Source organism: Hypanus sabinus (genome assembly GCF_030144855.1).
Source record: "Hypanus sabinus isolate sHypSab1 chromosome 24 unlocalized genomic scaffold, sHypSab1.hap1 SUPER_24_unloc_4, whole genome shotgun sequence".
Lineage (NCBI taxonomy): Eukaryota > Metazoa > Chordata > Chondrichthyes > Myliobatiformes > Dasyatidae > Hypanus > Hypanus sabinus.
This window is the reverse complement of record NW_026778947.1, coordinates 1,331,114-1,351,518: the sequence shown is the minus strand read 5'-3', so window position 1 is coordinate 1,351,518 and position 20,405 is coordinate 1,331,114. Positions and strand designations below refer to the sequence as shown.

At 49.3% G+C, this 20,405-nt stretch overlaps 1 protein-coding gene across 1 annotated transcript; it reads left to right on the top strand.

Moving 5' to 3' along the window:
* Positions 1 to 4,605: 4,605 nt before the first annotated feature.
* LOC132385514 (tumor protein p63-regulated gene 1-like protein) lies at positions 4,606 to 18,794 on the top strand. Its single transcript, XM_059957645.1, has 5 exons — positions 4,606 to 4,945; positions 7,874 to 7,962; positions 9,340 to 9,516; positions 15,708 to 15,861; positions 17,186 to 18,794. Exons 1-5 carry the CDS (start codon positions 4,736 to 4,738, stop codon positions 17,378 to 17,380), a joined length of 825 nt encoding a protein of 274 aa, XP_059813628.1. The 5' UTR covers positions 4,606 to 4,735; the 3' UTR covers positions 17,381 to 18,794.
* The last annotated feature ends 1,611 nt before the right edge of the window (positions 18,795 to 20,405 follow it).

Here is a 20,405-nt window from a genome sequence, read left to right as displayed (position 1 = left end):
CAGATATGTCTCGCCCCTCAGTGTGATACTCCGATACGTCTCGCCCCTCAGTGTGATACTCAGATACGTCTCGCCCCTCCGTGTGATACTCCGATACGTCTCGCCCCTCAGTGTGATACTCAGATATGTCTCGCCCCTCAGTGTGATACTCAGATACGTCTCGCCCCTCCGTGTGATACTCAGGTAAGTTTCGCCCCTCACTCTGATACTCAGATACGTCTCGCTCCACACTCTGATACTCGGATACGTCTCGCCCGTCAGTGTGATACTCGGATACGTCTCGCCCCTCAGTGTGATACTCGGATACGTCTCGCCCCTCAGTGTGATACTCAGATACGTCTCGCCCCTCAGTGTGATACTCAGATAAGTCTCTACCCTCTGTGTGATACTCAGATATGTCTCGCCCCTTACTGTGATACTCGGATACGTCTTGCACCTCAGTGCCATACTCAGATACGTCTCTCCCGTCACTGTGATACTCAGATACATCTCTCCCCTCCGTGTGATACTCAGATAAGTCTCTACACTCACTGTGATACTCGGATACGACTCTACCCTCACTGTGATACGTCTCTACACTCACTGTGATACTCGGATACGTCTCACCCCTCACTGTGACACTCAGATACGTCTCGCCCCATAGTGTGATACTCAGATACGTCTCGCCCCTCAGTGTGATACTCCGATACGTCTCGCCCCTCAGTGTGATACTCAGATACGTCTCGCCCCTCCGTGTGATACTCAGATAAGTCTCGCCCCTCACTCTGATACTCAGATACGTCTCGCCCCTCACTTTGATACTACGATACGTCTCGCCCCTCAGTGTGATACTCAGATATGTCTCGCCCCTCCGTGTGATACTCAGATAAGTCTCGCCCCTCACTCTGATACTCAGATACGTCTCGCCCCTCAGTGTGATACTCGGATACGTCTCGCCCCTCAGTGTGATACTCAGATACGTCTCTCCCGTCACTGTGATACTCAGATACATCTCTCCCCTCCGTGTGATACTCAGATAAGTCTCTACACTCACTGTGATACTCGGATACGTCTCTACCCTCACTGTGATACTCAGATACGTCTCTACACTCACTGTGATACTCGGATACGTCTCACCCCTCACTGTGACACTCAGATACGTCTCGCCCCATAGTGTGATACTCAGATACGTCTCGCCCCTCAGTGTGATACTCAGATACGTCTCGCCCCTCACTGTGACACTCAGATATCTCTCGCCCCTTACTGTGATACTCAGATACGCCTCGTCCCTCAGTGTGATACTCAGATACGCCTCATCCCTCAGTGTGATACTCAGATACGTCTCGCCCCTCAGTGTGATACTCACATACGTCTCGCCCCTCAGTGTCATACTCAGATATGTCTCTCCCGTCACTGTGATACTCAGATACGTCTCCCCCGACAGTGTGATACTCAAATACATCTCACCCCTCACTGTGATACTCAGATACGTCTCCCCCCACAGTGTGATACTCAAATACGTCTCACCCCTCACTGTGATACTCAGATACATCCCGCCCCTCAGTGTGATACTCAGGTACATCTCTACCCTCAGTGTGATACTCAGATACGTCTCGCCCCTCAGTGTGATACTCAAAAATGTCTCTACCCTCTGTGTGATTCTCGGATATGTCTCGCCCCTCACTGTGATACTCGGATGCGTCTCTACCCTCACTGTGATACTCAGATATATCTCGCCCCTCAGTGTGATACTCAGATACGTCTCCCCCCTCACTGTCATACTCAGATACATCTCTATCCTCACTGTGATACTCAGATATGTCTCGCCCCTCAGTGTGATACTCAGATACATCTCTACACTCACTGTGATACTTGGATGCGTCTGGCCCCTCACTGTGATACTCGGATACGTCTCTCCCCTCACTGTGATACTCGGATACGTCTCGTCCCTCAGTGTGATATTCAGATAAGTCTCGTCCCTCAGTGTGATACTCAGATACATCCCGCCCCTCAGTGTGATACTCAGATACGTCTCGTCCCTCAGTGTGATACTCAGATACGCCTCGTCCCTCAGTGTGATACTCGGATACGTCTCGTCCCTCAGTGTGATACTCAGATACGCCTCGTCCCTCAGTGTGATACTCGGATACGTCTCTCCCCTCAGTGTGATACTCAGATACATCCCGCCCCTCAGTGTGATACTCAGATAAGTCTCGTCCCTCAGTGTGATACTCGGATACGTCTTGTCCCTCAGTGTGATACTCAGATACATCCCGCCCCTCAGTGTGATACTCAGATACGCCTCGTCCCTCAGTGTGATACTCGGATACGTCTCGTCCCTCAGTGTGATACTCAGATACGCCTCGTCCCTCAGTGTGATACTCGGATACGTCTCTCCCCTCAGTGTGATACTCAGATACATCCCGCCCCTCAGTGTGATACTCAGATATATCTCGCCCCTCAGTGTGATACTCAGATACGTCTCCCCCCTCACTGTCATACTCAGATACATCTCTATCCTCACTGTGATACTCAGATATGTCTCGCCCCTCAGTGTGATACTCAGATACATCTCTACACTCACTGTGATACTTGGATGCATCTGGCCCCTCACTGTGATACTCGGATACGTCTCTCCCCTCACTGTGATACTCGGATACGTCTCGTCCCTCAGTGTGATATTCAGATAAGTCTCGTCCCTCAGTGTGATACTCAGATACATCCCGCCCCTCAGTGTGATACTCAGATACGTCTCGTCCCTCAGTGTGATACTCAGATACGCCTCGTCCCTCAGTGTGATACTCGGATACGTCTCGTCCCTCAGTGTGATACTCAGATACGCCTCGTCCCTCAGTGTGATACTCGGATACGTCTTGTCCCTCAGTGTGATACTCAGATACATCCCGCCCCTCAGTGTGATACTCAGATAAGTCTCGTCCCTCAGTGTGATATTCAGATAAGTCTCGTCCCTCAGTGTGATACTCAGATACATCCCGCCCCTCAGTGTGATACTCAGATACGTCTCGTCCCTCAGTGTGATACTCAGATACGCCTCGTCCCTCAGTGTGATACTCGGATACGTCTCGTCCCTCAGTGTGATACTCAGATACGCCTCGTCCCTCAGTGTGATACTCGGATACGTCTTGTCCCTCAGTGTGATACTCAGATACATCCCGCCCCTCAGTGTGATACTCAGATACGCCTCGTCCCTCAGTGTGATACTCGGATACGTCTCGTCCCTCAGTGTGATACTCAGATACGCCTCGTCCCTCAGTGTGATACTCGGATACGTCTCTCCCCTCAGTGTGATACTCAGATACATCTCTACACTCACTGTGATACTCAGATACGTCTCGCCCCTCACTGTGATACTCGGATACGTCTCTCCCCTCACTGTGATACTCAGATACGTCTCGCCCCTCAGTGTGATACTCAGATAAGTCTCGTCCCTCAGTGTGATACTCGGATACGTCTTGTCCCTCAGTGTGATACTGAGATACGTCTCTCCCCTCACTGTCATACTCATCTTGTCCCTCACTGTGATATTCGGATACGTCTTGTCCCTCATTGTGATACTCTGATATGACTCGCCCCTCAGTGTGATACTCTGATATGACTCGCCCCTCTGTGTAATACTCTGATAAGCCCCCCTCCGAAGTGTAATGCTGAGATCCACCAGACAGCGTAGTATTAGGCTGCGATATGTCACATCCCTTAGTGCAATTCTCGGATACCATATAAGATATAGGTATGGAAGGGAATGGAATGTAAATGGAATGATATAGACATTATCTAGTAAGACGAGATTAGCTCTGCTAGCTAGTAAGATATAGGAGCAGAATTAGAGGCCATTTGGCCCATCGAGTCTTCTCAGCCATTTTATCATGGCTGATCCAATTTTCCTTTCTGCCTCAATCTCCTGCATTTTCCCTGTATCCCTTCATGCCCTGACCAATCAGGAATCTATCGATCTTTGCCTTACAGCCTAGGCCTCCAAATTTGCCTGTAGGGCAACGAATTCCCTGGATTCACCGGTCTCTGGCGAAAGAAATCCCTCCTGATCTCCGTCCCTTTATTTTTACGTTTTGTCTTCTGGACTGAGACTCTCCCACCAAGGAAACATCTCCACACCCTCTCCATCAAAGCCTTTCACCATTCGATAGGTTACCCCTCATTCTTCTGAATACACGCCCAGGGCCGTCAGACAAACCATTCAAACCCGCTCAAGTGTCCTGTCCCTCGGTTCAAGTTTCGGACCTACCCCCGCCCTTCGCAGCGTCTGCCTGCGATGTGCCCCGCACCCACCCGTCTCAAATGTCAGGCTCGCCAATGCCCCATGCTGTCACAGTTTCATTCGCGAAACCGCATTTCCTCTCTCAAGTCTGCAGGAGTTGGAAATCCCAGTAACACACACACACACAAAATGCTGGAGGAACGCAGCAAGGCGGGCAGCATTTCGCAAAGAGTGCAGGCGACGTTCCGGGCCGACTTTTCCCAGACGCTGCCCGGCCTGCTGAGTTCCTCCGGCATTCTCTGCTTCCTTTCTCTGTCCTGTCAACTACTTCCTCGTTGTGTGTTTTAATCTCCCAGCAACTGGAACCCGTTTGTAACCCACCCCTTCTGCTTTCACTCCGCCTCCCTGCGGCTTCCTGTTCTACCACAGGTGACCGACGAACGGAGCAACTGACAGCTCCTGCCTCTGACCCTGACTTTCCTGTCAGTCAGCCGCCGAGAGCTCGGATTTCCTCTGCCCGCCATGGGCGATGAGCCGGAGCCGCGCCCTCCTGTCCGGACTCCGGACTCCGCAGCGTCGGTGCCGCCTGTCCCGGCGGCGGGGGAGGACCCAGGGTCGCCGCCTACTGACTTCTCCCACCTGTACCCTCCACTTCCGCGCGGCGAGTTCTCCCCCTCCGTCGTCCCCCCGGCCGTGAGCCACGGCGCCCGCGACGAGTTCTTCGCCTTACGGGTGAGTCGGCATCGCGCGTTGTGGGGAGGTCGGTCTGAAGTTCCGCGCTGCCCCCGATGTAATGTGATGCTGCGGATTGACTCTGTGTCTGGGCAACATTTCTGGGCCTTGTGCTCTGTGCTGTGAATTTGGGAGTACAAATCCTTCTCAGAGGCTCCTGTGGGAGACGATCTGAGACCTTGCTGCGCATGAGGAATATTGCTCTCCCCCTGGTCCTCACCTATCACCCTACCAGCCTACAGACCCCCCCTGGTCCTCACCTATCACCCTACCAGCCTACAGACCCTCCCTGGTCCTCACCTATCACCCTACCAGCCTACAGACCCTCCCTGGTCCTCACCTATCACCCTACCAGCCTACAGATCCCCTCCTGGTCCTCACCTATCACCCTACCAGGTTACAGATCCCCCCCTAGTCCTCACCTATCACCCTACCAGCCTACAGAACCCCCTGGTCCTCACCTATCACCCTACCAGCCTACAGATCCCCCCCTGGTCCTCACCCATCACCCTACCAGCCTACAGAACCCCCTGGTCCTCACCTATCACCCTACCAGCCTACAGACCCCCCTGGTCCTCACCCATCACCCTACCAGCCTACAGAACCCCCTGGTCCTCACCTATCACCCTACCAGCCTACAGATCCCCCCCTGGTCCTCACCTATCACCCTACCAGCCTACAGAACCCCCTGGTCCTCACCTATCACCCTACCAGCCTACAGATCCCCCCCTGGTCCTCACCTATCACCTAACAGCTTACAGACCCCCCTGGTCCTCACCTATCACCCTAGCAGCCTACAGACCCCCCTGGTCCTCACCCATCACCCTACCAGCCTACAGACCCCCCTGGTCCTCACCTCTCACCCTACCAGCCTACAGACCCCCCTGGTCCTCACCCATCACCCTACCAGCCTACAGATCCCCCTGGTCCTCACCTATCACCCTACCAGCCTACAGACCCCCCCTGGTCCTCACCTATCACCCTACCAGCCTGCAGATCCAACATACAATCCTCCGTAACTTCCGCCACCTCCTACGTGATCCCAGCACCAGCCACATCTTCCCCTCCCCCCCCCCCCACTCTCGGCTTTCCACAGATCGCTCCCTACGCGACTCCCCTGTCCATTCATCCCCCCATCCCTTCCCACCGACCTCCCTCTGGGCACTCATCCCTGTAAACGGAAGAAGTGCTACACCTGCCCCCACACTTCTTCCCTCACCACCATCCCAGGCCCCAGACAGTCCTTTCAGGTGAGGCACCACTTCACCTGCGAGTCAACTGGGGTGATATATTGTATCCGGTGCTCCTGATGTGGCCATTTATACATTGGGGAGACCCGCCGCAGACTGGGAGACCGTTTCGCCGAACACCAGCGCTCAGTCCTCCAGCAGTGGTGGGATCTCCCTGTGGCCACACACTTCAATTCCACAGACCACTCCCACACCGACATGTCTGTCCATGGCCTCCTCTACTGTCAAGATGAGGCCACACGCAGGTCGATGGAACAATACCTTATCTCCCGCCTAGGTAGCCTCCTACCTGCCGGCATGAACATCCAACTCACAGACCTCCGTTGATACCCCTGCCCCACCCCTTACCCCAACTCTATCTATTATTTCAGTCTGGTTCTCTTTCCCTCTCTTTTCCCCCCTCACTATAATCTCCCCCCAGCCCTACCTTTCTTTCTCTTTTATTTCCCATAATTCTCCACCCCCCACCCCATTTCCCTTCAGCCTATCACTTCCCAGCTCTCTACTTCATCCCTCCCCCCACTTATCCCCTCTCCACCATCCCATGTTACCACTCCTGATGAAGGGTTTCGGCCCGAAACATCGTCACTACCTCCCCCAATACATGCTGTCTGGCCTGCTGAGTTCTGCCAGCATTTTGTGTTTTTATTTATTTCCAGCATCTGCAGATTCACTCGAGTTGAACATTGCTGCAGAGTTGTGTTGGAAAGGAGAGGAGAGAGAGATACTGCTTCTACCTCTTCCAACGATTCTGAGTGAGGCACAGAGAGATCGGTATTTACTGACAATTACCTTTATTGTTCAAAACTAACAAATACGTGAATTCATGCACTAAATACCTTGTGCACACACCAGACTCTCCTGGATAGTCAAAGAATAGCAAAGGTATTACCCGGGCGGAGGAATTTACTCTGGCCTGACTCACTCTCCACGCAGGGTTCTTCTCGCTTGTATCTGCGATGGTTATTCTTCAAAGTTACCGCCCCCGGCACACACAAAGCATCCACTTTTATATCCATGTCTTATCAATTCAAATGTCGCAGTCCCGTGTCATTGGCCGCAGGTCATGTGTCTGGCCTTTAACACCTGGTCATTGGCTCTGGTCCAAGCCAGCCTCCATCTATTGTCCTCTCCCCATCAAGGGACAATTGCTGACTCATGGCTCTTTGTTCTCAGTCAGCAATGAGCTCGAATCACCTCAGGCATTCACAATTCTGCATGTTATATCCAACCAAAGAACACCTCACAAATAACTCCTTCCTTGGAAATGACCTCCAGTCCAGCAAATTACCTGAAGTCTTTGTGCCTTCTTTAAAACACTAATCAAGTCCAGCATGTCAAGCTCACAAAATGGAGAATCAAGTATCTTCACAAAATGGCAGCCTCCATTCCCCCAAGCACACGGCAAGAGCAAAGACTGTTTCCACTGTCCTTAATTCATTTGAATTCACTGATTTGAAGATTGTCATTCTTTCTGGCCAACAGTTGGCTCTAGGATCTTCTGAATCGGAATATTACAATGAGACAGTGATGGAATCTTGCTGTGTATCTGGGTAATATTCCAGGCTGTCCGGCTATGCCCGGGTTTCTGTGTGGCATGTTCTCTCTACCCCTCTCCAAGAGAGGGGAATATCTCTGAGTCCTGACTGAATGGTTATGGTCTCTGCCTCTTCCTCAGCCAGGGACATTGCAAACAGCGATCAGCGAGACAGCGAAAAAACTGACGGATGAAGACGGAAAAGTGGAGAGCGCCTGGCTTCTGGTAGAGTGAGTGGAGCCCAGATCTCAGTGGAGCAGAGGGGGGAGGATGTGTCTGGTTTTGATTGAGGGAGACAAATCTGGGTATAGGTGGAGAGTGGGCGAGCGAGGTGAGGGGCTGGGAGATGAGGTGGGGAATGAAAGAAATGGTAGAATGGAGAGGAGCTGGAGGGAAGAGAGTGGAGAGAGAGAATGAGGTAGATAAACAGTGGGGACCTGGGAGTGTTATGGATGGTGGAGCTTCTGGGCATGTCCAGTAATCCACAAAGCAGGCAAAAGATGAAGGGGTTGGTGAAGGGGTTAAATGGTATACCAACCTTCATATGCCATGGACATAGGACTGGATTTAGGCCTTTCACCCAATTGAGTCTGCTCCACTAATGCCATCAAACGGTCACCATATGCAACACTTTCATTCTCGGGCTTGTTCTTGTAAACCACCCCAGACACTGCCATTGCTTACTTTCTTCCTTGGGCACACAGCTCCCAGTGGAGCTGGGCTACCGGAGACCTCCTGTGTCCACTGTCTTTAATGGTATGTTTAGAGTTCATCAACGCTTCTACAATCCATTGCATCCACTGTACAGGCGGAGACTCACAGATCCCAAAACCGCTCACTGTGGTCTGACCGATGCCAGATAAAGCTTCAGCACTACATCCTTGCTTTTACACCCTAGTGCTCTGGAAATGAATGGTAACACTGCATTTCCCTTCCTTACTATTGACTCAACCTGCAAGTTAACGTTCAGGGAATCCTGACCCAGGTTCCTTTGCATTTCTGATTTCTGAATTTGCTGCCTGTTTAGAAAATAGTCTTTGCCATAATTCCTTTTACCAAAATGAACGGCTATATGCCTCCCTACACTGTACAACGTTGAGTTTGCAGTTGCTTTCATTACGTTAGAAGTCCAGCTGTGGAGCCAGTGCTGTAAGTAAGTGGAAGTTCAGAGTAAGTTTATTAGCAAGGTACATACATGTCACCATATACAACCCTGAAATTCACCCTTGTGGGCATCACAGTCAATACGAAGTACAGAACCGATGAAAAACCATCCACAACAACCTGGACAAAGAGCCGATGTGTAAAGATAAAAAACTATACAAATGCCAAAGAAAAATAAAACAAAGCATTAATAATAATAAATAATTAAGCAATAAATACCATGAAAAGTCCTAGAAAGGAAGTCCATAGTTTGTGGGTGGGTGAAGTTTCCTCTGGTTCAGCCAGGAGTCAGGAATGGGTGAGGATGCAGCTCAGTGTTCAGTAGATGTCTCGGCTGTGTCTGGAGGTTGTATGCAGTGGCAGACAGCTTTGCCCCACTGCAAAGCTCCATCTTCAGGGTGCAACAGTGACCGGGGCCTTTTTATCTTTTTGCCCCTATCCAGAGTGGACCACTGGAACCGGGAGATCGAGCGACTGGTGCTGCTGACGCCTCGGGTCTTGCTGGTGTGTCACTATGACTTTGTGGGCCTGTACTGTCACCTGATGCTCCGAATCCCCCTTCACTACATTGACAGCATCACAGTCGGACCGTTCCGGTTCCCAGCAAAATCCTTCAGCAGGTGAGGAAAAGTGAGGACACTCTGATCCTATGGGCTTTGAAAGGGAAAATCAAACGTCTGGACAGTGACCAGGGTCTGAGGCACAGCTCTCTATCGATCGCGGATGCTGCATCCCACCCGTCCATGTCGATAAAGCCAGGCCGGGTGGTACTATATGGGCAGGAGGCTCCACGTGGTCGATGAATTCAAAGGGATTCCAGAGACCAGTAAGGTTGGCACAAGCAGTCCACGTAAGACTACCTTAGCCATTCCAGCTCCGGACTTTTCCCTCGGGGGTTTATTCCCATGGGAGGGTATAGCCACTAGGCCGTGCAAGTTTGAGATCAGAGCTTTCCTTCTAGATGAGCTGCCAACCACGGCTGATGAGTGCGACAGTTTTTAACGCACTTCGCCCCTCCAGCAGTCAGCAGAAACAGTTCCGTTGGGCTTAGCAGCTAAGGCACATGTGAATGCCAGGGGCTGGACTTGGTTGTCAGAGGCTGTTGGAGACATATGCAACTGAGAGCATTTAGTACTTAAGTAGGAGCTTATCTGCACTACACCCTCCCCCCCCCCCACCCCCGTCCCCAGCACCCTGGCAGTAACAAGTCAAGCCAAGTCAAGTTCATTGTCATTTCGACCACAAACTGCTGGTACTCTACACAGTAAAAACGAAACAACGTTCCCCCAGGACCCTGGTGCTACATGAAACAACACAAAACTACACTAGACTATGTGAGACAGCACAAGGCTACACTAGACTACGTAAAACAACATAAAAACTATACTCGACTATGTGAGACAGTACAAGGCTACACTAGACTACGTGAGACAGCACAAGGCTACACTAGACTACGTAAAACAACATAAAAACTACACTCGACTATGTGAGACAGTACAAGGCTACACTAGACTACGTAAAACAACATAAAAACTACACTCAACTATGTGAGACAGTACAAAACTACACTAGACTACGTGAGACAGCACAAGGCTACACTAGACTACGTAAAACAACATAAAAACTACACTCAACTATGTGAGACAGTACAAAACTACACTAGACTACGTGAGACAGCACAAGGCTACACTAGACTACGTAAAACAACATAAAAACTACACTCGACTATGTGAGACAGTACAAGGCTACACTAGACTACGTAAAACAACATAAAAACTACACTCAACTATGTGAGACAGTACAAGGCTACACTAGACTACGTAAAACAACATAAAAACTACACTCAACTATGTGAGACAGTACAAAACTACACTAGACTACGTGAGACAGCACAAGGCTACACTAGACTACGTAAAACAACATTAAAACTACACTCGACTATGTGAGACAGTACAAAGCTACACTCGACTATGTGAGACAGTACAAGGCTACACTAGACTACGTAAAACAACATTAAAACTACACTAGACTACGTGAGACAGCACAAGGCTACACTAGACTACGTAAAACAACATAAAAACTACACTCGACTATGTGAGACAGTACAAGGCTACACTAGACTATGTAAAACAACATAAAAACTACACTCAACTATGTGAGACAGTACAAAACTACACTAGACTACGTGAGACAGCACAAGGCTACACTAGACTACGTAAAACAACATTAAAACTACACTCGACTATGTGAGACAGTACAAAGCTACACTCGACTATGTGAGACAGTACAAGGCTACACTAGACTACGTAAAACAACATTAAAACTACACTTGACTATGTGAGACAGTACAAAGCTACACTAGACTATGTAAAACAACATAAAAACTGCACTAGACTGCACAGGGCTACACAAAGTGCACAAAACAGTGCAGGGCAGTACAATAATTAATAAATGACAATAGGCTCAGTAGAGGACAAATTACAATACAATAATAAATTATGTCGATGTCAGTCTAGACTCTGTATTGAGGAGTCTGATGGCTTGGGGGAAGAAACTGTTACACAGTCTGGTCGTGAGAGCCCGAATGCTTCGGTGCCTTTTGCCAGATGGCAGGAGGGAGAAGAGTTTGTATGAGGGGTGCACAGGGTCCTTCACAATGCTGTTAATAACCTTAGGGAACCAAACGTTTGGTCGCATTTCTGGATTCGTGAGGAAGAACCTTGTTTACACAATTTCCACCCTAAGACAGCAGGCGAGGAGAGATTCAGCCCCTCTTCCATTAAATCAGAGGTCAGAGGACATGTACCAGGAGCAAAGCAGATGGATTTAACACCCACCCCGCCACTCTTCCCGCTTCCTGAACCCGAGATCCATGGACAGAAAATAGATTGTGCAACACAGACGTATTGGAATATTGAAAGGCAGTTTGAATATTGGAAAATAGTGGAGAAGATGTTTCAAATTCTGCATGAGTCTAGGTCCAGAAGGACCAGCCTCAGAATAGAACATAGATGAGGAGGAATTTCTTCAGGCAGAGGGTGACAAATGTGTGGAATTTGCCACAGAATGCTGTGGAGGCCAAGTTATTGAGTATTTTTAAAGTGGAGGTGATAGTCAGGGCATCAATGTGGCAGGGAGAAGGCAGGAGAATGGGGCTGAGAGTGATAACGAATGTTGTTGTGGTGGGAGATGTTAGCTTTCCCAATATTGACTGACATCTCCTTAGCACAAAGGGTTTGGATGTGGTGGAATTTGTTAGGTGTGTTCAGGAAGATTTCCTGATGCAATATGTTGGTAATTAACTAGAGGAGAGGTTGTACATGATCTGGTATTGGGAAATGAACCTGGTCAGGTATCAGATCTCTCAGTGGGAGAGCATTTTGGAGATAGTGATCACAACTCTATCTCCTTCACCATAATGCTGATGAGAGATAGGAGAAGACAGTTTGGGAAAATATTTAATAGGGGTAGGGGGAAAGATGATGCTGTTAGGCAGGAACTTGGGAGCAGAGGTCCCACTGCAGAAATGTGGCAAATGTACAGGGAGTTCTGCATAGGTATGTTCCACTGAGTCAGGGGAAAGATGGTAAAGTTAAAGAACCATGGTGGACAAAGTATGTAGAAAATATAATTAAGAAGAAAAGAAAAGCTTACGGAAAGTTAAGAAACTAGGTACTGCTAGAGCTCTAGAAAATTACCAGATTACTAGGCAGGAGCTTAAGAATGGAATTAGGGAGCCAGAAGGGGCCATATGCAGGCCTTGGATAACAGGATTAAGGAAAACCCCAAGGCATTCTGCAAGTATGTGAAGAGCAAGAGGATGAGATCTGTGAGAATATGACTAATCAAGTGTGATAATGGAAACGCGTGCATGGAGTCGAAGGAGATAGCAGAGGTACTTACTGAATAATTTGCTTCAGTATTCACCAGGGAAAAGGACCTTGGCAATTGTGGCGATGACTTACAGTGATTGAAACGCTTGAGCATGCAGATATTAAGAAAGAGGATGTGCTGGAGTTTTTGAAAAGCATTAGGTTAGATAAGTCACCGGGGCCAGATGAGATATACCCTAGGCTACTGTGGGAGGTGAGAGGGGAGATTGCTAAGCCTCTTGCAATGATCTTTCTGTCATCGATAGGGATGGGAGAAGTACCAGAGGATTGGAGGGTTGCAAATGTTGTTCCCTTGTTCAAGAAAGTGAGTAGAGATAGCCCAGGAAATTATAGACCAGGGAGAGGCAGGATTTGGAGAGACATAATCTGATTAGGGATAGTCAGCATGGTTTTGTCAAGGCAGGTCGTGCCTTATGAACCTGATTGAATTCTTTGAGGATGTAACAAAACATATTGATGAAGGTAGAGCAATGGATGTAGTGTATATGGATTTCAGAAAGGTATTTGATAAGGTACCCCGTGCAAGGCTTACTGAGAAAGTAAGGAGGCATGGGATCCAAGGGGACATTGCTTTGTGGATCCAGAACTGGCTTGCCCACAGAAGGCAAAGAGTGGTTGTAGACGGGTTATATTATGCATGGAGGTTGGTGCCTCAGGGATCTGTTCTGGGACCCTTACTCTTTGTGATTTTTATAAATGACCTGGATGAGGAAGTGGAGGGATGGGTTAGTAAGTTTGCTGATGATACAAAGGTTGGAGGTGTTGTGGATAGTGTGGAGGGCTGTCAGAGGTTGATGCAGAACTGGGCTGAGAACTGGCAGATGGAGTTCAACCCAGATAAGTGTGAAATGCAACACGAGTGAATCTGCAGATGCTGGAAATAAATAAAAACACAAACTGCTGGCAGAACTCAGCAGGCCAGACAGCATCTATGGGAGGAAGCATTTGATAAGGTTCCCCATGCAAGTCAAATTCAGAAATTAAGGAGGCATGGGATCAAAGGAGACCTTGGTTTGTAGATCCAGAATTGGCTTGCCCACAGAAGGCAAAGGGTGGTTGTAAATGGTTTGTATTCTGCACGGAGATGGCCTTCTGCAGGGATCTGTTCTGAGACCCCTTCTCTTTGTGAATTAAATAAATCATCTGGATGAAGAAGTAGAAGGGTGGGTTAGTAAGTTTGCTGATGACACAAAAGTCGGGAGCGTTGTGGATGGTGTGGAGGGCTGTCAGAGGTTACAGCGGGACATTGATAGGGTGCAGAACTGGGCTGAGAAGTGGCAGATGCAGTTCAACCCAGATAAGCGTGAGGTGGTTCATTTTGGTATGTCCAATTTGAAGACAGAATATAACATAAATAGAGGATCTGAGAGATCTTGGGGTCCAAGTCCATAGGTTGACAGTGTTGTTCAGAAGGCATAGGGTGTGTTGGTCTTCATTAATTGTAGGATTGAGTTCAAGAGTCGTGATGTAATGTTAAAGCTTTTCAAGACCCTGGTCAGAGTACTGTGTTTAATTCTGGTCACCTCACTACAGGAAGGATGTGGATACTATAGAGAGAGTGCAGAGGAGATTTACAAGGATGTTGCCTGGATTGGGGCGCGTACCTTATGAGAATAGGTTGAGTGTATTTGGCCTTTTCTCCTTGCAGTGATGCGAGGTGACCTGATAGAGGGGTATAAGATAATGACGGGCATTGATCATGTGGATAGTCAGAGGCTTTTTCCCAGGGCTGAAATGACTAACACAAGAGGGCACAGTTTTAAGGTGCTTGGAAGTAGGTACAGAGGGGATGTCAGGGGTAAGTTTTTCACACAGAGAGTGGGGGGGGGTGTGGAATGGGCTGCCGGCGACGGTGGTGGAGGGGGATACGAGAGGGTCTTTTAAGAGACTCCTGGACAGGTACATGGAGCTCAGAGAAGTAGAGGGCTGTGGGCTAGGGAAATTCTAGGCAGTCTCTAGAGTAGGTTACAACATTGCGGGCCGAAGGGCCTGTAATGTGCCGTAAATTTCTATGCTCTATGTTTTATGTTTTACGAATCGGCCTTGGTGAAACGGTGGAGCAGAGCAAGTGGGCTGAATGTCCTAATTCTGCTCCTTAAGGATTCAGGCCTCCGTGCCCTTCCGAGAAGGGAATTGCTGCTGATTCACCTCCTCAGGAATCCCAGCATCAGCATTTCAGGATGATTAACCCCTTCACTTCTAAACTCAAGTGTTCTGGGACAGGAACACAAGGCTGACTTCATCACTAACCATAACATGTTGGACAGAGATTGGACGAAGGATCTCTGGCAGACACCTGTGCAGACCTTTCTTCACACACAGGTCAGGTGATCCACCTTCCTCCCTACCTACCTCAGGAGCCAGGAGCAGGAAATGAGCTGATCCCCTTCCCCATCTGTCGAAACCTTGCTGTCCATGTTCCCACGTGAACTCTGGCCACGGGCTGAGCGCTGGTTCGCCTCCTCTCTCATTGGGTAGGGATTGTGGGAGGGGAGAGGTTGCCTCACCAGTTCACCTTCTCCGAGGATCATGGTGGAGTGGGCTGTGATTCCTGAGATCCGAGAGTGATGCCAGGGGGAGCTTCTAGACAAATATGGTGAAAGATGAGGACACATTACACAGCGGTGAAGGTGGAGGAAGGTTACAGCTGTAGTCCCTGGTCAGCGTGCAGGACCCAGACCCTCACCACAAACGCTGTGCAGTAGCAGACCGCCCACGTCACACACAGGAGCATTCCATTAAAGGGTTAACAACGTGAGAATATCACTTTCGCCTCGAGTGATGGCACTCCTGTGCACGTAAAGGGTGTGTGTGAGAGAGAGGAGACGGACGGGCACAGGCAATGTGAGAGGTGTTGAGGGTACGGTGGTAACGTGGGGAGTGCACAAAGTGCTCATCGTGCTGCCCTTCGACCCCAGGCGTTCCGGTCTCGGCTTGCGGATCCAATGGGACAAACTGCGGGAGCCGTCTTTCAGTTCCTGGTGGAATCCATGGTCGCGGGATCTACCATTTGTCATCCTAACAGAACATCCCGGGGCGGAGCGGAACCACGAGCTGTCCTCCTTCTGCAAGGTGAGGTAGGGCGTGGGGGGGGGAAATGTCGCAAAAGAGGAGGGAGGGAGTAGTGGCATTGAATGGGGGAAGAGGAAGGTAGGAGTGAGGAAAGAGGACGGAGGGAGGGATGATAGATAGGAAAGTGAACGGTATAATTGGATGATGGTGCAGAGAGGACAGGTGGAGAGAAGGAAGAGAGTAGTAGGTGGAGATGAGAGGGGAATGCATCAGAGTGGAGGCAGGGGGACTGCGGAGTAAGTGAGGGGGTGGACGGGGTCTCGGGAGGAGAGAGGAAGGAGGGCTGGAAGTTGTGGATGTGGCAGAGGGAGAATGGTAGGAGCAGAGGGAGAATTATCCGGAGGAGAGAGGGTACACGGACTGTGTAGGGGGCATGGAGAGAAGCAGAGTTGAGAGGGATATTATAGGAGAGAGCACAGTGGGGGGGATTTGGAGGGCTGAGAGAAGGAAGTTGCCCAGAAGGTGAGCAGAGAGGAGAGTCCTCGCCTCTCAGTCCTCTGACTCATGAACCACTTTAAACTGCGTTAAGCTGCACCCAGTCAGTGGCCACTTTATTCGTTATCTTCTGTACCTATCAAAGTGGCACGGAGTGTACGTTTGTGGTCATCTCCAGCTGTAGCCCATCCCCTTCAAGCTTCTTCTGCACAGCACTGTTGTAATACATCGCTCACCGTAGCACCCAGTCCCTCTCGTACCTGCCACACTGAGACCTCACTCCACACCACACCCTCTTCCCGGCATTCTCTCACCTTCGTTCTCCACACTCTCTCTTCCCATATCCTTCTTTCTTTTGCTGTCTTCCTCTTTCCTCCGACCTCACTCCCTTTCACCTCCGGCCAACCCCAACTTTCCTCCATGCCATTAAAATCCTGCACCTCCTTATATCTCATGGCCTCTCTGATCTCATTGGGCCTTACCAGCTTGACCGCCCCTTGGCCCAGCCACTCTCCAACACCCTCCCTTCCATCTAACCCTCAGCCGGCCACCCCTCCCTTTTCTCTACCCCCACTCTCTTCCACCATCGGCCTGCCCTCCCACCCAGTCTCCAATCCACCTGGACCACCAGCCCCTTCCATTCTCACAACTCCTACGGCAGCAACTTCCTGTCACTTCCCCCAACTACCCCTCCCTCTCTCCTCACAGCATCCTCCGCCTCCAACTTGCCCCTCTCCAACCCCACACACTCCCCTTTCTCCCTATCCACCTCTTACTCTCCAAGAGCTCCTAACACTCTACCGATCTCTGCCCCGATCCCCATTCTCTCCCTCACCCTCCCCTCTTTCCATCGCTCCCCATCTCACTCACCTTCTCCCCTGCCCCACAGATGCAGCGTTTCCGTTCTGAGCTGACCAGCCTGGCACTGACTGCGCACCAGAACCAGCCCCTCCCCGGCCGAGCCAATGGCCCCCTTCAGCTGGAGAAACCGATCCAGATGGAGACCTTTCTCGGCCTGGTATCTGCCTTCAGCAACTGGTCACAGCTGGGTTACGCCAAACCCCGAGGGCTCTTTGGCTTCTAGAAGTCACAGCAGTCCACTGTCAACACCAGAGTACAGCCAATGGCCTCTTTATTAACCGACAAAGTGGACACTGGTCTTCTACTGCTGCAGCGGATAGCCGTGTGTGTCTTTAGAGAAGCTCTTCAGCTCAACGCAGTTGTAGCGAGTGTTTATTTGAGTAACTGTTGGCTTCCTGTCAACTTGAACCAGTCTGGCCGTTCTCCTCTGACCTCTCCCCTTAAGGTGGCTTTGCCCATCGAACAGCTGCCCCCTGGATGTTTCGGTTTGTTTGTCTCTGTGACCTTTCTGCATGAAACTCCCAGCGGGTCAGGTTTTCCTTGTACTGCATTTTGTATATTTCAACGTCCATTAATAAATAAAATGAAAAAGAATCTAATTTTTCAATTTTCATTCTAAATATTTATGCATATTACAAAAAACATTAGACGTGGCGCACAGCAATAACTGGACCGTCCAGCTGCAAATAAAAGTTAGAGCGAACTGATTCAAGTTATCACTGTTTGGCACGTGCAACAATAATAAACAAAAGGAATTCCATGTCCTGCTCCACTGTTCCCCTGGAACTAACCTCCAGTGTTCTCAACGGATGCTCCGATTTCCACCTACATCCCAAGAGCATGCGGCATAATTGCCCCCGGTACACGATTGAGAGGTATGGAATGCTGATAGGAAGACTGGGACCACAAGACATAGGAGCAGAATTAGACCAATCGGCTATGAACATGGCTGACTTATTACCCTCTCAACCCCATTCCCTTGCCTCAGAGTCGTAGTGTCATGGAAAATTTACAGCTCAGAAACAGGCCCCTCACCCGGCCTAGTCCGTGCAGAATCGCTTAAACTGCCTGGTCCTATTGACCCGCTCCAGGACCACATCCCGTCACTCTCGTTCCATCCACGTACCCATCCAAACTTTGAAAACAAAATTGCATTCACCACTTACGCTGGCAGCTTTCATTTCACTACTGTTACGAAGGATGAACAGTTCTGATGGGCAGAAGGGTGCAGGGTTGCCCAAGTCCCCCTCCCCTGGGAGAATTACAAACCGTTACTGTTGCCAGGCTGCTAATGAGAGAGAAAGAGATGGAACAAAAACATATTGGGACTGGAACATTTGCTTCAGACAAGGGCGAGATAACACCAGGGGAGAGAGACCATATTATTACTCCTGTAAGACTCACGGCTCCGGAGAGGGCTGTTTACTTGGTACTATTCTGTTCATTAAAATTCCTCAGTGGACAGCCGGAGTGGGCTGGTTTGATGGGCTAAGCCATTCAAAACTGATTGACACCTGAGACACCATGAGTAGGGATAAAAGTGAGGTCTGGGGAGACACCCCTCAGATGCACCAAGAGACACATTAGTGAGCACTGCTTAAGTGTTGGAACCCACGAGAAAGTGTGGGGCATCGGAGACTGGACGAAGGATCGGTCAGTTTAACTGACAGTGTTTATAGCAGGGCCGGTGGGGGCTTGTGTGTGTGTCCACCCTTGCCTGGGTGATGAGTCCACCACAGAAGAACGGTCTAGCTAAAGGACAGAGCGGTCATACCTGAATGGCCACAACACATCGACGGATCAAGATCGTAAAGGAAGGTTTAACCGGCTGTCACTGTTTGATCTCTCTCTCTCTCTCCAACAATTACAACACATCGACCAACAACTACCTCAGCCTGTATGAACTGAACTGAACTTTATATTCACATATAACAATTCATTATCCCCTAGACATCGATAGAGCTTGTTTATTATTGATTATTATTATACCCACACTTTTAGGTTTAGTATTGCTAACGTGTATTATCTGTATATTTGCATTGTTGATATTGATTTGTATATTTTACTAATAAACACTGTTTGGAAAATAGTACCAGACTCCAATGGATACTTCTATTTTTGCTGGTAAGTTACGGGGTCCTCATCTTGATATTTGATACCAAATTGGGGGGCCAGTGAATCAGGCTATGTCCATTATTTGTTCTGGTTGCAAGGGTAACCAGACAGGAAACCAGCAAAGATGGATGTAGACGAATTTATACAAAACCCGACTTTGAAGGCGCTAGAGGATGCCACAAAGACGGACTTGGTGAATATTGCAAAAGGTTTAAATATCACAGAGGTGAAGTCGTCAATGAAAAAGTGGGAGATACAGAGGGCCATAGCCCAGTATTATATATCCAAGGATGTGTTCACGCCGGGGGTATTGGAACTTATCCCTGAAAAGAAAGCAGTTGTTGGGGTGGTTCAGTTAGAGATGGAAAGACTAAGGTTGGACGCGGAGCAGAAGAAAAGGGAGTATGAGCTCCAGCTAAATGAGAAACAGAGGGAGCATGAACTTAGGTTAAGAAAGCTGAAAGGCAGATGAAGGAAAGGGAGAAAGAGAGGCAACATGAGCTGGAAATAGAGAGGGTAAAGCAACAAGGAAAAGACCAAGAGGAAGGCTTAAGAGAGGAGGTTTAATGTTAGTCGGGAGTTTAGGTTAGTACCTCCGTTCGAGGAGACGGATGTTGATAGTTACTTCTTGCATTTTGAAAAGGTGGCAGTGAATCAGAAATGGTCCAGAGATCAGTGGGTGGCGTTGTTACAAAGTGCATTAAAAAGTAATGCTCAACTGGCATATGCAAAATTGTCCATGGACGAGTCTGAGGATTATGAGGAAGTAAAAGAGGCTGTCCTTCGGGCCTATGAGTTGGTACCTGAGGCATATAGGCAAAAGTACAGAGATTTAAAGAAAGTGTGGAATCAGACGTATGCAGAGTTTGCCTATGAGAAGCCGAATAAGTCTGTATCAGAATTTGCCAGGTTCGCAGATGAATATGCCCTAACCCACAAGTCAAGGTTTTCCTTGAATAAGAGTTGTCAGAAAGGCAGTAGGGACGGTAAAGAAAGTCCACTGGCTAAGGTAGAGAATAAGCCAGGAGCTAGTGGTAAAGGTAAGGAGGAGGACAAGCAGGCTGGCAGGAAAGTTCCTGGCTTGACCTGTTATAATTGTGGAAAGGTTGGTCATATTGCATCTAAGTGCTTTG

What these genes read in the sequence shown, in the direction of transcription:
- LOC132385514 (XM_059957645.1), top strand. Translation starts at nt 4,736, where the DNA reads ATGGGCGATGAGCCGGAGCCGCGCCCTCCTGTCCGGACTCCGGACTCC. An exon ending in ACGAGTTCTTCGCCTTACGG is followed by an intron (nt 4,946 to 7,873) that starts GTGAGTCGGCAT and finishes CCTCTTCCTCAG; the next exon opens with CCAGGGACATTGCAAACAGC. An exon ending in AGCTGTCCTCCTTCTGCAAG is followed by an intron (nt 15,862 to 17,185) that starts GTGAGGTAGGGC and finishes CCTGCCCCACAG; the next exon opens with ATGCAGCGTTTCCGTTCTGA.